This window comes from Pipra filicauda, unplaced genomic scaffold, assembly GCF_003945595.2.
Source record: "Pipra filicauda isolate LSUMZ 115617 unplaced genomic scaffold, ASM394559v2 scaffold700_size144734_pilon, whole genome shotgun sequence".
In the NCBI taxonomy this organism is placed as follows: Eukaryota; Metazoa; Chordata; class Aves; order Passeriformes; family Pipridae; genus Pipra; species Pipra filicauda.
Window position 1 is genome coordinate 105,478 of NW_024104866.1, and position 17,849 is coordinate 123,326.

Sequence of the window (17,849 nt, forward strand, 5' to 3'; positions counted from 1 at the left end):
TGCCCACTGCCAGAAACTGGGGCACAAAGGGACAAGTGACCCCGTCCCCTGAGGAAAGAACAGACTGCCCCTCTGACCCCCTCACAGCCCAGGAGACCCCCGGGGCCAGCAGGCAGGTTGTGCCTGCAAGGTGAGCACTGCAGGGTCTCCAGCACCTTCCCTGCCCTGCAGAACCCCCCAGGAAGCACGTGTTGTTCAACCTGGCAGCTCTCCTGAGCTCCCCCTCGCACTCAGGTAGAGACAGGTACCACCTTCTTCCTGGAAAACCTGATCTAATTACCTTCCAGGGCTCCCTCAGAGCAATTTAACCCAGAGAAGACAGTGATGCTATTACAGGACCAAAACAGATCTCAGATGGAACACCAATCTGATTTTCCACCCCCACACTTCTTTTTCCTTCTGCCTTTTTTAATGGATTAATGGCTAATCACTTGGCTAATTGCCACCCCAAGAGCCTCTTGGCCATTTAGCTGACCTTGCAGGGGACAGCAGGAAGCAAATCACAGCACAGAGGTGGCATTTCTCCATGGCTGCAGGGATAACTGCACCAAGGGAGCAATGCTGGAGGGCCCAAGGATGAGAGGAATGCACTCCTGAACCCTGAACTTGCAGGGTACCTCACTGCTGGGCCAGGCAACGCTGCCTAAGGATCTTCCACTCCAGGCTTGATCAGGTTCTGGATGAAAAACAATCATTTGATCCCTTTTCTGAACCACTGTGACGAGGTAAGTGGCTGAGCTAAGTCCTACATTTGTGCTGGTGCACTATTGGGGAGGAAAAAAATGTGCTGCAGCAGGAAGGGAACGAGCTTGGAAATCCCACATTGCTGCACTATCTCCTTTCCTTTCCCCGGGTTTTTGGAGCCCCATTCAGTGAACCATGTGGACAGTGTGTGAATAGGCAGCAAATAAACCATCTCAAAAAATGACACCTCCAAATGCAAAGGAATAACTCCCCAAAGCAGATTGCTCAGGACTCCCTGTTCATGATTCCTGAAAGCCAGACCTTAACTTGGGAACATCCACACTGTCCTGTTCTCTCCCAGGCCCTTCTGCTCTGTCTGCCAGGCTTTGTGCCTTTGCTCTTTAGGGCACAGCTTCCCTGTGGGGTCAGTGCAATGGGAATTTGCCAGCTCAGAGCAGTGGCCCCTGCCTGTGACTAGTGAAGAACATGAAGAATCGCTGCTGGACTCTGCAGATTTCATAAAAGGTTGTTTTCTTCCAAACCCATCCCCTCACAGAGTGTGTCTGTGCTGGGGGAAACCTGCAGAGGAGGGTCTGTGCCACTGACTGCACTCTGGTGATGGACCACCCAGAGTCTGGTGTTGGGGACACTGTCACAGTCCTGTTCAGAGCCCGGTTGTGAAATTCAGACCTAAAGGATTATTCACTTGAGAGAAGGACTTTGCTGGGAATTCCAGGCTCTGCAGCACACCCCGTGTTGCTCTGGGGTGAGCTGTGGCTGGGGTACAACCCTCAGCTGTGCTGCCCTGCTCCAGATTACAGATTCCTTGGGGGAATTAAAGCCCTGTACACGCTGCTATCCCAAGGCACTGGAGAGAAGCCATTCCCACTCCTAACCACCAGCCCCTACTAGTCATCAGAGACCTGTTAAGAGATTTTATTTCCTTTATTGGGGGGTTTCTTGCTAGCAGGGTGCTCCTGGGGGCAGTGGACGGACCCAGGAAGGTTTTAGCCTCATTTTTTTAAGCTTCAGCCTGAGAGACCTCAAGGGAATCTCTGTCTGCCCTGCCTTCCAGAGGACATAAAGCAGCCTTCCTGTGGCATGTGGCTGTTCTGCCAGAAGCCAGGAAGCCTGAGGGGCTGGCAGGAACAGAAGGAGGATTGCAGCCCAACAATTGGATTTCCCACTCCCCTTCCCCACTAACGCAATCAGGGCAAGGGACAAACTGTGGATGGCTCAGGCTGAGCTTCATGTGGTCTGGACCAAGCACCACATGGTGAAGGGGAGCACTGGAAGCTGCCTGGATCAGAGATCTGACCTTGACTCATCTGTGTGGGTCTGCCTCTCCACCCTCCCTTTTGTAGCAGGATAAACCACTGGATGCTATGGAACAAAACCCAGCGGGTAAGGCAGGAGGAGAATTAGTCCTGCTATTTTTAGATGTGCATGATAATACAGCTCAGAAAACTGGGGATTTCTTTTCAAACAAAAGATTTATTTATACATCAAATTAAAAAAAAAAAAATAAAATTAACCCACAAGAAGAAAAATAAGCCCCAACCCAGTGAATCTAATTTTGGAGACGGTCGGTGTGAGACAGAGGGCCCTGAAGTCTGGAATCCCATTTATCCACAGAGCAGAGATAGCAGCAATCCAAACCTCCCCATCACAACACAGTGGCTCAAGGGAAGGAGGACGAGATCAATACCCCAGGCTCAATCACTCCTACCCTGTCTACCAAGCCTGTGCTTAGAAGAGGGATGTGATATTGAAGAAGTGGCAATCAATGCCAACTATGTGGTACAGCCAAGGCTGAGGTTGTTGCTAGGAGAGAGAGAGAGAGAGAGAGAGAGAGAGAGGGGGAGAGAGGGAGAGAGAAGGAAGAAGCACCCCCATGCTCTGACCAGAATAATAAAAAAAAAAAGAAGTGTAAACACATGACAATTAAGTCTTAGTGGTATAACCAAAGCCAGGGGCTGATCCTGCCCTGCCAGGGTGTGCAGAGCTGAAGGCAGTGAGTGTGTGGAAGCGAAGTGTTCTCGGTTGGTCCCTTCCCCAGTCGGTGTGTGCCCGACTTGTGCCCCCAGTGAACTGCTCTGTGGCTGGTACTGACAACAACAACAGCAACAAGAACAAAAAGAGCCAGCATTTCTCTGAGCCATCACAGGGGGAAAAATGTCAGCAATAAATACTCCTCTCCTTTCTTTTAAAAGAACACTCAGACAAAGACAGAAAATGAAAAGCCAGGAAATAATAAATTGTGGAGGGAAAATGGCAGTTTTGTTTCCCTGCTCTGCTATCAGCCCATGCACCTGGGGTTTGGTCTAGGGCTTTTTTTCCCCCCCTTTCTCCTCATTTTCCTTTTATTGAGTCATTAAAAACTGGGTGTGGATCTCTCCAGGTGTGCAGCAGGCAATGGCAATGTCACCCAGACCCCACTGAAGAAAAAAACCCAAGTGATTAGGGGGAAAAACCAAATCCATTCACCTGATAAAATGGCACCTATGTTTCCATTGCCATAAAGTTTCCTGGCCTCTGTCCTAGGGACAGCCCCCGCCTCCCAAGGTTAAAAACAAACAAACAAGACAACATACAAACAAATTCCAGTGTTTCAGGGGTGTGGGAGCGGGAGGAGGAACCCTCGGGGAGGGGAGTGGGGCCGAAGGGCACTCTGAGACATGAAGACACAAAACAGAGTGTAATATACAGGCTGGGCAACAGTCGTTAAAGCAAAGAGTAACACCTAAGCCACCGACCAATACAAACACCACAGAAGGGGACGAAAAGTCGTCGAGAGATTAAAAAGCAGAAAAAAAAAAACAAAACAAAACCAAAGAAAAACAAAAAACCGAAAAACCGAGAGAGAAAATAATTACCCAACCTCCCGCCTCCCTTTAATGCCTTCCCCACCCCCCCCAAAAAAAAAAAACCGATCTGTAAGCAAAGCTGCCCCTCCTTTCCCTGCCCCAGCCCTTCCTTGCCAGTGCTGGAAGTGTCCAAAAGTCTGTGCTGGGGCTGGCCGGGGGGGCGAGCGTGTGTGTGTTTGTGTGCAGGGGGGAGCGCGGGTGTGCAAGCTCCGAGGGGTGCAGGGGAGCAGGAGGGCATCACTCGTGTGTGTGTGTGTGTGTTGTGTGGTGTGTGTGGTGTGTGTGTTGGTGTAGCAGTGCCGTGCCAGGCTACACGTACCACTCCTTTTTGGAAATAAAAGACCCGTCGTTCTGCGACACCATGTTCTCGGCCATGTCGAGCTGCTCGGGGTCGTACTGGAAGCCGAGTGTCCTTTCGTCGTAGGGCTCAGGGTGGGCCTCCCCCTCGTCTACGGTGAAGTAAGGCCTCTTGGCGTCCTCCTCGTACACTTTGGGGCCGCCCAGCTTGCGCTCGCCGCCCGCCTCCTCGTCCTCGTCCTCGTAGGTGCTGCCGCCCAACGGGCCCGGCTTCTTCTCGTCGTCCGAGTCGTCGGGGTACTGCAGGTTCTGGGCCATGGGGGGGTGGTGCTGCGGGATGCCGGCCTTGCTGTAGCCGTTGCCGTACACGTGCTTCTTTGTGCTGTAGTCACCCTTGAAGGTGTGACGCCGGCGCCGGAGTACCACAAAGAGCACCACGGCCACCAGCAGGACCAGCGAGACGCCGCCCACTATGCCCCCAATCACCGGTGTGGGGATGTTCGGCTGCACCATGGATTTGTGATCATCGATTGGAGACGGGGTGTAGGGGAATTCTGGGTAGGAAAAGACAGATGGAAGGGGGAACAGTGTCAAACCATGCGGAAACGCGCCCCTCCCTCCATGCTTTCATTGCCAGTTTGGGGAGGGGAGGGGGGGTGAGGGGGTGGGAAGATGAGGGTAAGGAACAGGGAAGGGAAAAACTAGGGAAAAGGGAATAGGGGTGTCCTCATGGGGGTCAGCTCTGCCTTAGCGAGGGGAGCGCAGCGTGCCGTGCCAAGCTGGCCAAGCCTCATGCAGGAGCCCCGGGGGCTGGAAGCAGTGTGTCTGTCCCTCCCCACCCCACCTGGTCTCTCCGGCCGTGCTCAGATCCCACCAGCCCAGTGTCTTGAGTTCGGACGCTTTTCCGCTTTACCGGGTGACATTTTTCCAGTTCCGGTTGCCCAGAGCGCACTGGCAGCCCCAGAGTGCTCCTGGTGGGGAGCTACACCCACATCCCAGTCCAGCGGTGGGCACCGAGATGCCACAACTGCTCCTGGAGGTGCCACGCTGGACCCGCCAGCTTGGCATCCCCCTCCTGGCATCCCAGCCCGGACCACAACCAGTTTAGTCCAGAGTAGAAGGCACCAGCACCTTGTGATCTCCCACCCACACACCCACAAGGACTGTGTGGCTGCTCAGAGTCCTGCTGGCTCCTGACCCCGTGTGCTGACCCTGGTGACTGTTCTCTGAAGCACAGGGACACAGACCTCCCACTGCTTCTTTGTCTTCCATGGCCAGCCCAGTGCCACTACTCATGCTAATCTTGTTCCTACAGTTACCCTGACCCATTTTAAAAAAAAATAAATAACTCAAAAGAGAAAGAGAAAAAGAGATGAGAAAGCAGCTCTCTTCCCTTTCATGCAGTTCAACACCTACACTTTGGCACAGATAAAGTTTGATCCAGGACTTGAATAAACTTCCTGAAGCTCCCTGGGCACAGTTACAGCCCCTGGCCAAACTCAGCTTTCACGCAGTGCCTGTTGAACACCCGTGTCCACGAGGCATTAAGCACCACATGGTTGTTCAGTCCTTCACCTGCCTCTGAATTTAGACAGCAGGCGCCTGGTTAATGCCCCGTGGCAGCCTTGCCCTTGCACACCAGGCTCAGACCTCTCCCACTGCTCTTCCCACCCCAAGGCCTGTCTGCCAGCCCTGCTCTGAGCTGCAAACCTTTGGTGCTGCTCCAGAGCCTCGTGGTCCTCACTTTTTACTCCAGCAGCCAAGGAGAGGGGCAGGGCGAGCAGCAATCTCAACGTGCCCTCCCAGAGAGCAGCCAGGATGGGGAGATGGGGAAGGAGGGGCTCAAAGGAGCAGATTCCAAAGGGATATGAGGCAGTGTCTGCCTCCTACCCCTCTTCACGTCCCTGCTGGCAGGGAGTGGGGTTCTGCAGCACAGCTTAGCCCAGCAGCTGAGCAAGAGGGGAGAAAAGAGCTTCCCCCCAACAGAGGCAGTTCCTGAAACAGCTGCAGATTTTGGACAAGGGCACTGAGTTTGAGCAATTGCTGGCCTGATCCATAAATGGGGCTTTTTTTTTGTGCCTGAAAGCTGATTTATTCCTGCCTTTCTTGAGACGACAACCCGACAACAGCATCTTGGTCCCTGCAGTGCTGCCTTGCCTCGAGCAAAGCCTCATGAGGCTGAACCCACACAGAGAGCAGCCCACTGGGCAGAGTGGGCTGGGGACAGGCAGATGGAGGGGTCCCTGCTGCAGCCACAATGAGGAGCAAGATGCTGTGCAGGCAGGAGCCAGCATTTTTCCAAAGACAGCCTTTGGAGCAGCAGCAAGGGCATGTCTTTCAGCACAGGGAGCTGGGGTTGGGTTCTGGAAAGCCAAAACCACATGTTGCATCAACAGAAGGCTTGTCACAGCCAGCTGGTTAATGCAAAACCTCTCTGCAGGGACAGCAGGAAAAGTCACGTCCATCCCCTCATGGTCTTGGCTGCTGAGGGCTCGGCCTCAACCACACTGTTCCTTCTCCCCCTGCCCAAGCCACTTCCCAGGGCTGCTCCTTGCCCTCACAGCCTCTGCAAGCCCGTGGTGCCCGATTCCCAAAACTGTGCAACAAAGCAGGGACTACCTGGAGGCTGAGTGGGAGCAGGGAAAGACCAGCAAGCAGCTCAGTCCCCAGGGGCTCTCTGTTTTATTTTCCCACAGCTCCGATCCGAAGCCTCTTCCCACCCTGCTGCTCCCTGCAGCAAGGCTGATGTTGTGCATGGGACCACGGGCCCCAAAATCCACCCTGAGAAGACCCAGACATGGTGTGTAGTGTCCCTAAAAGCCACACTGATCCCTCTGCCTCCCTGCTCTGGAACACAGATCTGAGAGGGGCAGTCTGTGCCCGATTCCTGAAGGAGCTTGGCCCACTTTTCCCTCAAAAGCCTCATTAGCAGTCCAGGTTGGACGCGAGAAGCGAAAAGGGGGAGAGAGGGATGTTTTTCTACCTTTTCTTACAGATATTTATTTTTTCCTGCCCTTTGTGCTGCCCACCCCTGAGACAGAACCCGCCCACGTGCCACCCCCCTGGCACTGCCAACGCTGTGGACACGAGCACGAGCACGAGCCGCCGTGTTGGCTTTCACACGTCGCTCGGGGAAGGAACTATTTTCTGCTCCCGTCCCATCCCCATCCTCCTCGCAGTGGCCCAGTTCCCATGCCAGAGAAAACAAACCCGAACTGTGGGAAGAGAAGTGAGAGGAAGGACGGGGAAGATCACAAGCCAGCAGCCGAAATCATCCCTTCCTCAGGCACGGTTTGCTCCCAGTGCATCCCTCCGGACCGGACACACGGGGGGCTCCGGGGGTGCCATGGGGAAGGTGGGTGACCCCGGGGTGGGGGGACAGGCAGAACCGAGGGGCCAGTGGTCCAGAGAGGAGGGGTCCTGGCCACTCCAGAGCCCGGCACTGCCACTGGATGGCGGCACAGACCGGCGCTGGCTCCGCAGCAGGGTGGGCACTGCCGGCGACCCTCACCATGAGCTCTGGCTGCAGGAGCAGCAAGGGCGGGATGAGCCGGGAAGGGAGGAGTATTCCCTGGGAAGGGAGCAGCATTCCCCGGGCAGGGCTATGCCTCTGCCTTGCAACAAGGTGCCTTGGTGCCAAGGCAGGTGGTGAGCGGGGAGCAGCGTGTCAGCTGTGCCTGGGTCCCTGCCACGGTGCCCCCATCCAGCTCCCGGGTTAATCAATGACTGGGACAGGTCTGGCTCACAGTGGGCACCTCTCCACATGCAGCCACTGCTCCAGCCCCCACAGAGGGGGACTCACCCCTCTGCCCACTTGGTTTCGTGTCTGGGGTGCAAAGAGAGCAGCACTGCAGCCTGGGCAGAGAGAGGAGGCAAGTGTGGGAAAAGGAACCCTCTTTTTGTGTCCAAGGGGGGCGTGAAATTTCTGGAAACTGGTGCGATGCCTGAGCGTGATTGGGGGCCCCCATGTGAAAAATCCATTAGGAAGAGCCTGGAGAGAATTAAAGCCACTGTGAAAAGCGGCCTGGAGAAACAGGAGACAGCAGAGCAGAGGGAGGGGGAACAAGCCAGGCTTTAATGCCAGCATAAAAAGCCTCCCCCCCCCTCCTACCACCCCCCAGCCCTCATAAAAAGAGGGAGTGCTGTATGAATAGGAATTAAAGCAGCAACACTATCTGCCCGTGCCCGGCTCTGCCAGCTGTTGTATTCAGCCCAGCTTCCTGTCCCCGTGCCAGGAGCTGGACCTCTGGGACAGCAGCTGGGAACGCCGGGGGGTCACGCTGGGCTCCGCTCTGGCACCCGGCCGAGCCCACAGGTTCTCTTTGATCCCTCCATCCCCAGCTCCAGGCACCTCCTGCCCTCCCCCTGCAGCACCCCCGGGCACAGCAGAGCAGCCACTGCAGGGACAAACCCTCCCCAGCACTGAGCGGCCTCGAAAATAAAGACTTTTTAAAAATCACGTCTCTCTTCTCATGGCTGGCTTCCAATAAAAATGAGGCGCATGCAAATCATCCCACCTGCCCATCAATCCCACATCTAATGCCTTTTGAACCTGCTGGCCGATTTCAGTGCTATCTGACAGAAGGAGAATGAACCAAAATTAGCCCTCTCATAAAGCTCTTGGTGAGAGCTGGAGAGGGATCCTTGGTAGAGGTGGGAGCTAAACCTCATTAGACATCAGAGAACCCAGAAGGGACAAGAGGCTGCTCCCAAAGGGCAGGATGGGCCCAGATCAGAAAAAGTATATTTTTAGACACCAAGTAATTCTTCTGTGATATGCAGATCCACGGGAAACCAGCTTTCAAAAGCCCTTCTGCTCATCACACTCCTCGGATATTTTAAAAGATTCTACTTCCTGTGGACACGTTTCTTCTTGAAGGCACATTTCCATCCTTTTGCCTTCAATTGTAAAGACCAAGGAAAAACCCAGCACCAGCCAAAGTTCTCCCTGCAGCCACGGGCACTGAGGAAAATGTCAAACTCCACGAGAAATCACCTTCTGGACATGTGTCAGCCCAAGCTGCTCCTTGCACGAAGCTCTTCCAGAGGAAGGCTCTGGATTTCCTTCTACCTTGCAAAACCAAACACCCGCAGCAACGGAGCAGGAACCTGAATTCCAATGGATTCGGGGCTTCCCAGTTCCCAGCTGGCCTCAGCAAACACTACAATGACTATGTGGGTGTTGTTTTTTAAGAGGCAGATTGCTGATGGCAAACTTCCCCTGCCCGGAAGAGTCCACGCCAAATTATCCCAGGACTTTGCCCCCGTGCTGTGTACACGAGTGAAGATAAGGAGATGCCTCTGGACCTGCCTCAGCCTGGAATTTGAGAAGCCCGTAGCACTGCTGCCCTTTTGCCTTCCCCTTTGCACCTCTGCATGCCCACCACCAGCTCCAAGGGCTCCTGCCTTTCCTCTCCCTTCCAGGGGTTCCTCGCGCAGATGGAGGGAGAGGAGGTGGTCGGGGGGTGGAAAAACCACTGGCAACTAATCCAGAAGTTCAGCAGCTGCCACTGGCATTTCAGAGTGTGACAGCTTCCAGGCCAGATGCCAAACGTGTCTTAGGTTCTAATCTCTCTGTCAGGTCACCTATCACTTGTCAATCAAGCCCTGCTCCCGCTGGCACAGATGCCACCAGACAGGATGCAGCAGCAGACACTCCGGAAGATTAGCATCAGACAGACACCCCCCAGGCTTGTAATCAGACAGACACCCCCCAGGCTTGTTCCTCTGCAGCCCCCCCAGGCCATACATCCTCCCACTTAAAGCTGCCTGGCCGGTGGTGTGGCTTTGGGAGCACCTGCTTCAGGCTTGGGATTTAGGACTTCCCAGAAAGGGCTTTCCCTGTGTGCTCTGAGCCTCAGCAAAGCCCTGCTGCTGCTGCATGGCAGAGGGTTCCAGCCAGCCCAGGGGCTGTTTGCAGTGACCTTGCTGGGAGGAGATCACTGCTGGTGTGTAAATAACTCCCTGCTGCAAGCCAAGCAAACAGGGGGGGTGTGATCAGCCCCTGCCAGCCTTTCCTTCCCCCCAGCCTGTAGCACATCCAAGGCCAGGGCTGGCACAGCCTCTCCCTGCTCCCCCAGCTCTCCTCTGAAGGTCCATGATGGTTTAACATCTCTCTCCTTGTGCTGAAGCCAGTACAGAAGTAGGTGAACATCCCCTGCACACACACACACACACACACACAAATATGTATGTACAAACATGCACAGGGGATGGACATGCTCTGCTGCACACAGAAAAGCACGTGTTCCTAAATACATGCATGCACACACATGCAAATGCACTGGTGTTCCAGTCCTGCACACACACATGACTGTGCAGCAGGGCACCCCTGTGCAGGCAGCTCTGGGAAGCCCATTTCCACAGCCAGGATGAGGATCAGGGTCACACAGGTGTGTATGTCCATGGCCAGGATGCAAATGGGGTCACACAGGTGTGTATGTCCATGGCCAGGATGCAAATGGGGTCACACAGGTGTGTATGTCCACGATTAGGATACAAATGGGGGTCACAGCTGTGTATGTCCATGGCCAGGATTCCATTGGGGTCACACACATGTGTGTCCGTGGCCAGGATGCACACAGGGGTCACACAGCTGTGTGTGTCCATGGCCAAGATACAAATTAGGGTCACAGAGGTGTGTTTGGCCCCGACCAGCCCCCTGTGCAGGACCCCCACACCCACACACGGGCAGTCTCCAACCACAGCCTTTCATTATGTCACCCACCCGCCTGCAATAAATAGTTACATGTCACACTACATGGCTTGGCTATGCCTGACAAAGGTCCTGCAAGGCAGGGGAAGCTATTATAGGAACAGATTGCTGGAATAAAATATTAAATTTCCACTTATCAATCTCTTTAATGCGCTATAACTCTCATAGAAGCATTCAGCCTTCTCTCTCTGAACAAGTCTCTTTCCCCATCAGGGGCCAGAACCAGCCCTGCCCTCCTCCTCTCTGGGGCCTGGAGGAAGGATTTTGGGTGGCAGGAGGGGGGAGACAGGGAGGCAGAAGGGGGAAAAGCTGCTGCAGGGTTTTCTCTGCATCAGCCTTCTGTGTTGTTTTTTTTCTCCCAAGGCTGGCTGCTCACTAGATTGAACTCCATTTATTGCATGCAGCTCTTGAAAGAGGTTTCGTGGTCCACTGACAATCCCTAAATTGCCTGCAAGACCCAAACAAATGTACCTGTAATAGCTGAGTGAGGAGGGCTGAGCCCTCCCCAGCACTGGCCTAATCGGTCCTCAGGGAGAGCTGGATAAACATATTCAGATCCCATGAATTATTAAAGGCTCTCTTTTTTTATTTTTATGTGGTGGAGGCCTGGCCTACTGGGTTGGCTGCTAATCCCTCCTGCCAGGGCAGCCATGGGTGTGCCCTTCATTCCCTCTCATTTAACCTCAACCCCACAATTCGGAGCTTTGGGGACAAACTGAGATTACAGGCAGGCAGACACCAACCCAAACCCCAAAATCCTGCCAGTCCCCGCTTCCTTTGCCAGCTCTGTGCTGATGGAGCGTGAGAACAATGCTCTACCAGTCCTCTGAAAAACCACCAGGAAGGGAGACACTTCCAAAAGCCAGAGGGGGAACCCACAGCCCCTCGTGCCCAGAGGAGCCCTCGTGCCTGTGCTGGTGAGTTGGTGCAGCCCACCTGGGCTGCAACGCTGCTGTGGTGCTGAGACACATCCCAAACTGCCAGGTGGCAGCAGGAAATGTCAAGAGAAGGCTGTGTGTGGTGTTTGGGAACACGTGTCCTGACACCACAGGCGACACAGGGTGGCTGGGCAGACAGAATGACAGCGAGGAATGGACGTACGGGCTGGGCAGGAATGGAAAGTGAGACGTGGTGCAGAGAGCCTGTTAGTCTCAAAGTCTTCTGAACTATTCCACCTCCTTCTCTGTGACTGGGGGCTGAGTTTGGAGGCTTTTGCCCTCTGCTCACTGTTCCAAACGTGCCCCAGTGTTCGAGTCGCTGCGTGGGATGGATTTCTGTTGCCGAAGGGAGTCAGCTCAGTTTGTACCAGGCACTGCCTGCACTGTCCCAGGAATGCTGTGCCTTTGGTGGCAACTCCCATGGCATGGCCAGCAGCTGATTTTGGCCATGACCTTCCCCTGGCTTCAGGCAGCTGGGAGGGTTGGGCACCAAGAGCTTTGTTATTCCACTGCCTTTAGCTGTGGAAACAGCCCCCAGAGAAAAGCATGTACCAGGAACGACTCAGCAGGCAAGGATCCAGGACAGGAGGTGTGAATTAAAGGCCTGCTATAGTGATAATGATCATAAATAAATACCGGGTAATTAGCATCTAATTAGCACATCCCATCCATTGACCTCCAAGCACTTGGATAGAGGAAGATTAGCCTGGTTTTACCCATGTTACAGAGAGGGGAACTGAGGTGGTGAGGGTGCCAAACACAGAGTTATTGCTCATTTTAGCTGCCCTGGGCTCATATTTATGGTTGCTCAGCATTTACCACCACAGAAAGCGGGTGGAGGGGGCTGGGGCTCAGCCCCCCTGAGAACTCCATCACACTCAGGTTAAACAACTCCTCAGGCACTGGGGTGGCTCCCAGGGGTGCCTGCTGGCAGAACAGCAGGGCTCTGACTGCCTCAGGGTGGGCAGCAGGAAGGACTAACAACCCCAGGAACCTGTCCTGTATTTCCCTGGGAAGCCCCCAGTGCCCCCTCCAGCTCACAGGCACCTGGGCTGCCCCGGGGTGTTTGCAGCCCAGACCTCACTGCAGTGAGGTACTTCCAGCTCTCCTGAGACCCACAGCTGAGCACTGCCTGTCATTAACCCACTGACAAACCAAATCACTCCTTTTACCCCAAAGGAATGGGACAAACTTCCCTTTCCTGCTCTCAAAGCACCAACAGCCACTTTTCCCCTTTGGTGGTGCCTCGCAATGTCCCTTTGACTCTCTGAAATGAGGCTATTGCCATATGGTATTGCTTTTTTTTTCAACTATTTCTCAACATCACTTTCTCTCCCTGACACTGCCTAAACCTCTCCACACGTCTTTTCCTCACTCCTGTGGCTACACTGATTTGCAAGTCATCAAACTCCTTCTGTCTCAGATGACATCACACAGCACCACTGTCCCACTGCCTGCACCCTGGGATGTTATTCCTTTCTGGAGCCCAGACAAAGCCACTCCAGTGCCCACAGCCTCTCAGAAATCAGGCAGGTGAGCAAGTGCACAGACCAACAGGGCATTGGAAGGAGCTCAAATGAAAAACCATGAGTTACCTAACACCAGAAACACCAAACATCATCCTGCACAAATGACTCATCCATCTCACGCCTTGCAGCCCATATCCTCATCCTACCCCTTCTTCTGCCTCCCAATAAACATCTCCCTGACGTGTCTGTGCTTTTAACACACCCAGTGATCTCTCTGAATCCGAAGCAGAAGGCAAGGGGGAAACAAATTGAATACATCTCGGTGCAAGAAAGGAGAAGACAACACGAGGAGAGGAGAAAAGAAAATCCAAGGCAAACCAGCGCAAAACCAGAACAGAGCAAAGAACCCGCTGCCCCCTCTGCATCCCCACCCTCGAAAGGAGATGCTGGTGACTGGGGAGATGTGACTCCCCCTCCCCAGCTCCCTGTCCCCGTGGTTCAGAGCACACCAGGTGCTGTCCTACCTGTGACATTGACCTCCACCAGGCCCGACCGCGTGCCGATGGCGTTGGTGGCCTCGCAGACGTAGGTGCCGGCCACGCTGTAGGACACGGGCCCTTTGAAGTAGATGGTGTTGTTCTGGATTTCCACACTCCCTGGCAGAGTCCCGTTTGGCCTGGAGGGGGGGGGACAAAGAGCGTGGTTGGCCCCAGAGATGACACCCAGTGGCACTGACACCCTGGGTCTGCTTTTGGGCAGGTCCAGGAGCTGGTGGTGCTGTCTGGAAGGTACCCACTGATGTAGCCAGGAAAAGGACACAACCTGACCCTGCTCTGCTCCAATTTCCTGCCCATGTAACACTCCTGGGCAGCTGATCAGCCAGTGTTAATTGCAACTCAGGCTCTAAAAGAACAGTGTTGATTTAAAGCCCTGCCATCTATGACCTGCCCACGTCAGAACAGCAAGTGTGAAGCTGGAATAATGCAAAACTAGAATAAATGAACAAAGGCAGATAAAAAAAAAATAAAAAAGCCCCTGTGTGTTAGGAAAAGACACACATGGCCTGGTTATTCTTAATTACTGAAGCAAAGTAAAGTAATTACTTCTCTTAGGCAATTAAAAATTACTCAAGTAATTCCTTCCCCTCCTCCCAACCCAAATGTGCACATATTGTCAGCAATTTGTAAGAAACAAAAGGGAATAATGGGGGCATAATTAGGATTGTAAAGAAGTGCCTAAATGCACATGCACTTCTTCTGCATGTCTACATACACACATAGGCACCCAGGTACAGCAAACATTTGAGTCTTTCCCAGCTACACCAATCCAGTGATCCCAAAACTGATGGAAGAACAGAACACCTTAACCTTGGTCCCCACAGAGCCCTGGATCTACAAAGACAAGGGCACATCTCGTGGGGTGGGATGCTAAATAAGGCCATCTCCTCCTCTAACAGCTCCCCTGACTGTTGCTCATCACCATCCAAATGGCAGGGGAGGAAAGCACTGCTGGGTTTTACATTCCAGGCAGGAGCAAAACAGCAGCAGCAGTAATTGCTTCCTGACCTCCGGGAAGGGGAAGAGGAACATCTGAGCACAGAAATAGCCTCAAGTGGCATCTTTTCTGCCGTGGGTGCATCTCGGCCTCTGAGGCTTTCCTGGAAATGTTGTGAGGAGCCCAAAGAGCCCCTCGGAGTTTAAGGCAGCCTGGCAGAACCAACAGATGGAGGGAGCTGGGGATGAGGACTAGAAGAAAAGCAAGAAAAACAATCCTCTTCAGACTTTCCCTTTGAACAGTTTGATCTGGGAAGTGAAATGAGAGAGAATATGCTCCTTGCAAAGCCATGTTGAGAGCCTCTTTCCTGATGACAAATGCCAGCTGAAAAGAAGAAAGGATCCATTTGATCTTTCTCTTTTAAAGTTACATGAGTGCTTATAGAAAAGAGAGAGCAGCAGAATCACATCAGGTTGTATCAATTCCCATCTGGCTCCCCAGACACCCCTCACTCACTTTTCATGTCTCTTTAGTGTTTTCAGCCAAAAGCTGAAACCCTGGAGGATGAGGAATTGGTTCTGTTTAATGTCAGTCACGTGGGGATCTCCTGGAGCTGATTCCAGGGAAAGGTTGTTCACACACAGACAAATTTTGTGCCATTTGTGCCCCTTTAAGGCAGGGAAATCCTGGGTTATTTTCCAGCTCTGCTACCAAAGCACTTGGTGGTGCTGGGCAAATTAATCACCTTGTCACATCTCAGCTGCTTCACGTCACCAGGGCAGAATATTATTCCAGTGAGGTGAGAACAGGAAGTTTTGCTGGATATTGAGGCTGCAGTGCTGCTGGCAGCAAGTTTCATCACAGGCACAGGTTCTGCCTTGGAGTGACACCGCTGACACTAATGGGACTGGGCCCTAATTGACCAGAGGGTGAGTGAGGTGTCTGCAGAGGCTCCCTGGCCCTGGTGGAAGGTGACATGTGCTGCTGAGAGCAGAGGCACTGGAGGCACTTACAGCTTCCATTCGTAGGTGTGAGCTGGGGGGTTGGCATCAGATTTGCATATCAGCTTCACATCCTTGCGGTTGAGGAACCAGTTGCCGTCGAAGCCCTCGATGGTGACTTCTGGCTCGTCTGCAGGGGGCGGTGGGAGAGAGAGAAAAGCAGTAGGGAAAGGGAGAGGAGAGAGGGAAAAGGAAAGGAAAGAGTTGTGGAAAAGCAAGGAGGAGAAAATGAAACAGGAAGAGATGAGGGGGCAGGGGTGGGAGAAGGAGAGAGATTGCAAGGAGGCAAAGATGACAGGACAAGAAATGTGAGGGAGGGGAGCAAAAGGGACATGGTAGAGGCAGAGAGGGAAGGTGTGAAAAGGAGAAAACATATGATTATTCCAAGGGATCACTTCAGTTTTCACTCTCAAAAAAAAGAGAGCAGCCTCCACCACACCAACATCCTCCCTTTGGAAAATTCTCTTCTGCCCGACTTTATCCCAGACTTTATCCCGCACCCACCGCAGGGACTGGGCACTGCTCCCTGCCCCCAGCCCTGCCCCCTGCCCTGCTCCAGGCCCTGCCCAGGCCCACTCACACTGCACGTTGAGGGTGATGCTGTCAGTGAACCTGTCCAGCTGGTAGTTGACCACACACATGAGCTGCTGCCGATGGGCCTCCCGGCTCGGCACCAGCCGGTACCGGCTGATCACCGTGAAGGTGCCGTTGCTGTTCCTGATCTCCTGGAATTCCGCCTCCCCCTTCAGCTTGGTGTCCCAGGTGACAGTGCTGGGGGGCTTCCCGTTGGAGGAGGTGCAGGTGGCCACCAGGATCTTCTCTGTCCTGCCAGACTTCGCTATGAGCGGCCTCTTGGTGCCCTCCATCCAGTTCGTGGGCTTGGCTGCGAGGGAGGGCAGAAAGAAAAGGGTACAATTACAATTTATCAATAAAGAGACGGCCAGCAAACCAATGCTACCCTGTCTGCTGCATCCCAAGAGACATCTAGCACCACTGTGACAGACCTTGGGGCGAGCCCAGGATAATTGCCAGCAATTATTCCCCTGTAAGAGTTGCTTTACAGCAGTGCTTTTACACCTTGCACCATCCAGCTGCAGCACCTCTGGAGAGAGAATGGTGGAGGTGGCCTGGATGCACAGATACACAGTGGGAAGTCAATCCTTTCCTGCCAGAGGTTTTCAGCCCTATGTTAGAGAGAAACTGAAACTGGAGAGCAAACAAATCATGTAGACCTTGGCTGTGTCTGTTCCTTCCCAACCCTAAGCTCCACGGACAAGCTCTGCTTGTGCTTAGGATCTCTCTCTTGTCTTTCCTCTCTGTTCACTGGACAGTTACAAGCTCATTAAAACTCCCACAGGGAACTGGCCACTGCTCATGCACCTGCCTTGAGAGTGTAGGTGGGGGGAAAAGGGAACCTGAGGTCTGGGGAGAAGAGGAGGTGTGACAGCTCAGCGAACCACCTACCCTGGGCTCCCTGCTCTTCACCTCTTCCCAGTCAACTTGAAAGATCATCACAGGCAAAATTTACACCCAAAGATTCACCTCTGCCCTGAGCTCCCGGGACACAGGTCTCAGGTTCCTCCAGATCTGCTGAACTGGAGGCAACAGTTCACCCCCCAAAGTCTTACCCAGCACAGTGAGGTTCAGCTGCCCTTCCCGGTTGCCGGTGGGGAAAGTTGCAAACTCACAGATGTAAACCCCCTCATCCTCCAGCTCCAGCCGGGAGAGCTGGATGGTGCCATCCTTGAAGGAAGGGTTCCGGAAGGTCACCCTCTCCTTGTAGGGGGACAGGATGGACACCCCCATGGCAGGGTTGTAGATGGCCACATTCTGCTTGGTGCCGTTGGTGGCCTTCTGCCACGTCACCTGCGTGATCTTCACATTGGGGAGGGGGTTGGTGAAGCTGCAGTGCAGGACCACGTCTGTGCCGATGAACCCCGACACGGTGTCATTGACCAACACGGTCTGAGCCTGCAGCCCTGCGAGGAAACGGAAACATGAGTGTGTGTGCACAGCCCAGGCAGAGGAAAACAAGGTTATGGCACATCAGGCTCGTGAAATCCTTTATTTATCCCCTTTGCTGCTTCTTGGCATGGCTGACATGAGGACGGTCTGTGGCTGCAGGCTCTCAGTACATTCTGCACCCACCTGCAGCTTCATTCCTTTCATTCAGATGTTCATGAACACCTTCTTCCCCACAACTGGTGTTCACTCTTCACCATAATCAGCCAAACTAGGGCTCATGATCACCAGAAGTTTGGATCAATAATGCTTTCCTTCCTTTTGTCTTCAACTCTAGGTGACACCAGATCAGTTATGGTAAATATGCAGGGCATGTGTGTCTGGAGGCATGTTAAAGGGCTGATATTTATCAGCACAGCACA

At 53.6% G+C, this 17,849-nt stretch overlaps 1 protein-coding gene across 1 annotated transcript in view; it reads right to left on the reverse strand.

Annotated features, from left to right (window-relative positions):
* Positions 1-17,460, reverse strand: part of LOC113984729 (nectin-1) — a gene marked incomplete at its 5' end in the record, with an annotated part of 52,636 nt that extends 35,176 nt beyond the window's left edge. Inside the window, 4 exons of the mRNA XM_039389092.1 lie at positions 13,495-13,646; positions 15,478-15,595; positions 16,046-16,348; positions 17,094-17,460. Of these exons, the coding sequence (XP_039245026.1) occupies positions 13,495-13,646; positions 15,478-15,595; positions 16,046-16,348; positions 17,094-17,460 (940 nt within the window). The remainder of the gene's footprint in view (positions 1-13,494; positions 13,647-15,477; positions 15,596-16,045; positions 16,349-17,093) is intronic.
* Between the last annotated feature and the right edge of the window lie 389 nt (positions 17,461-17,849).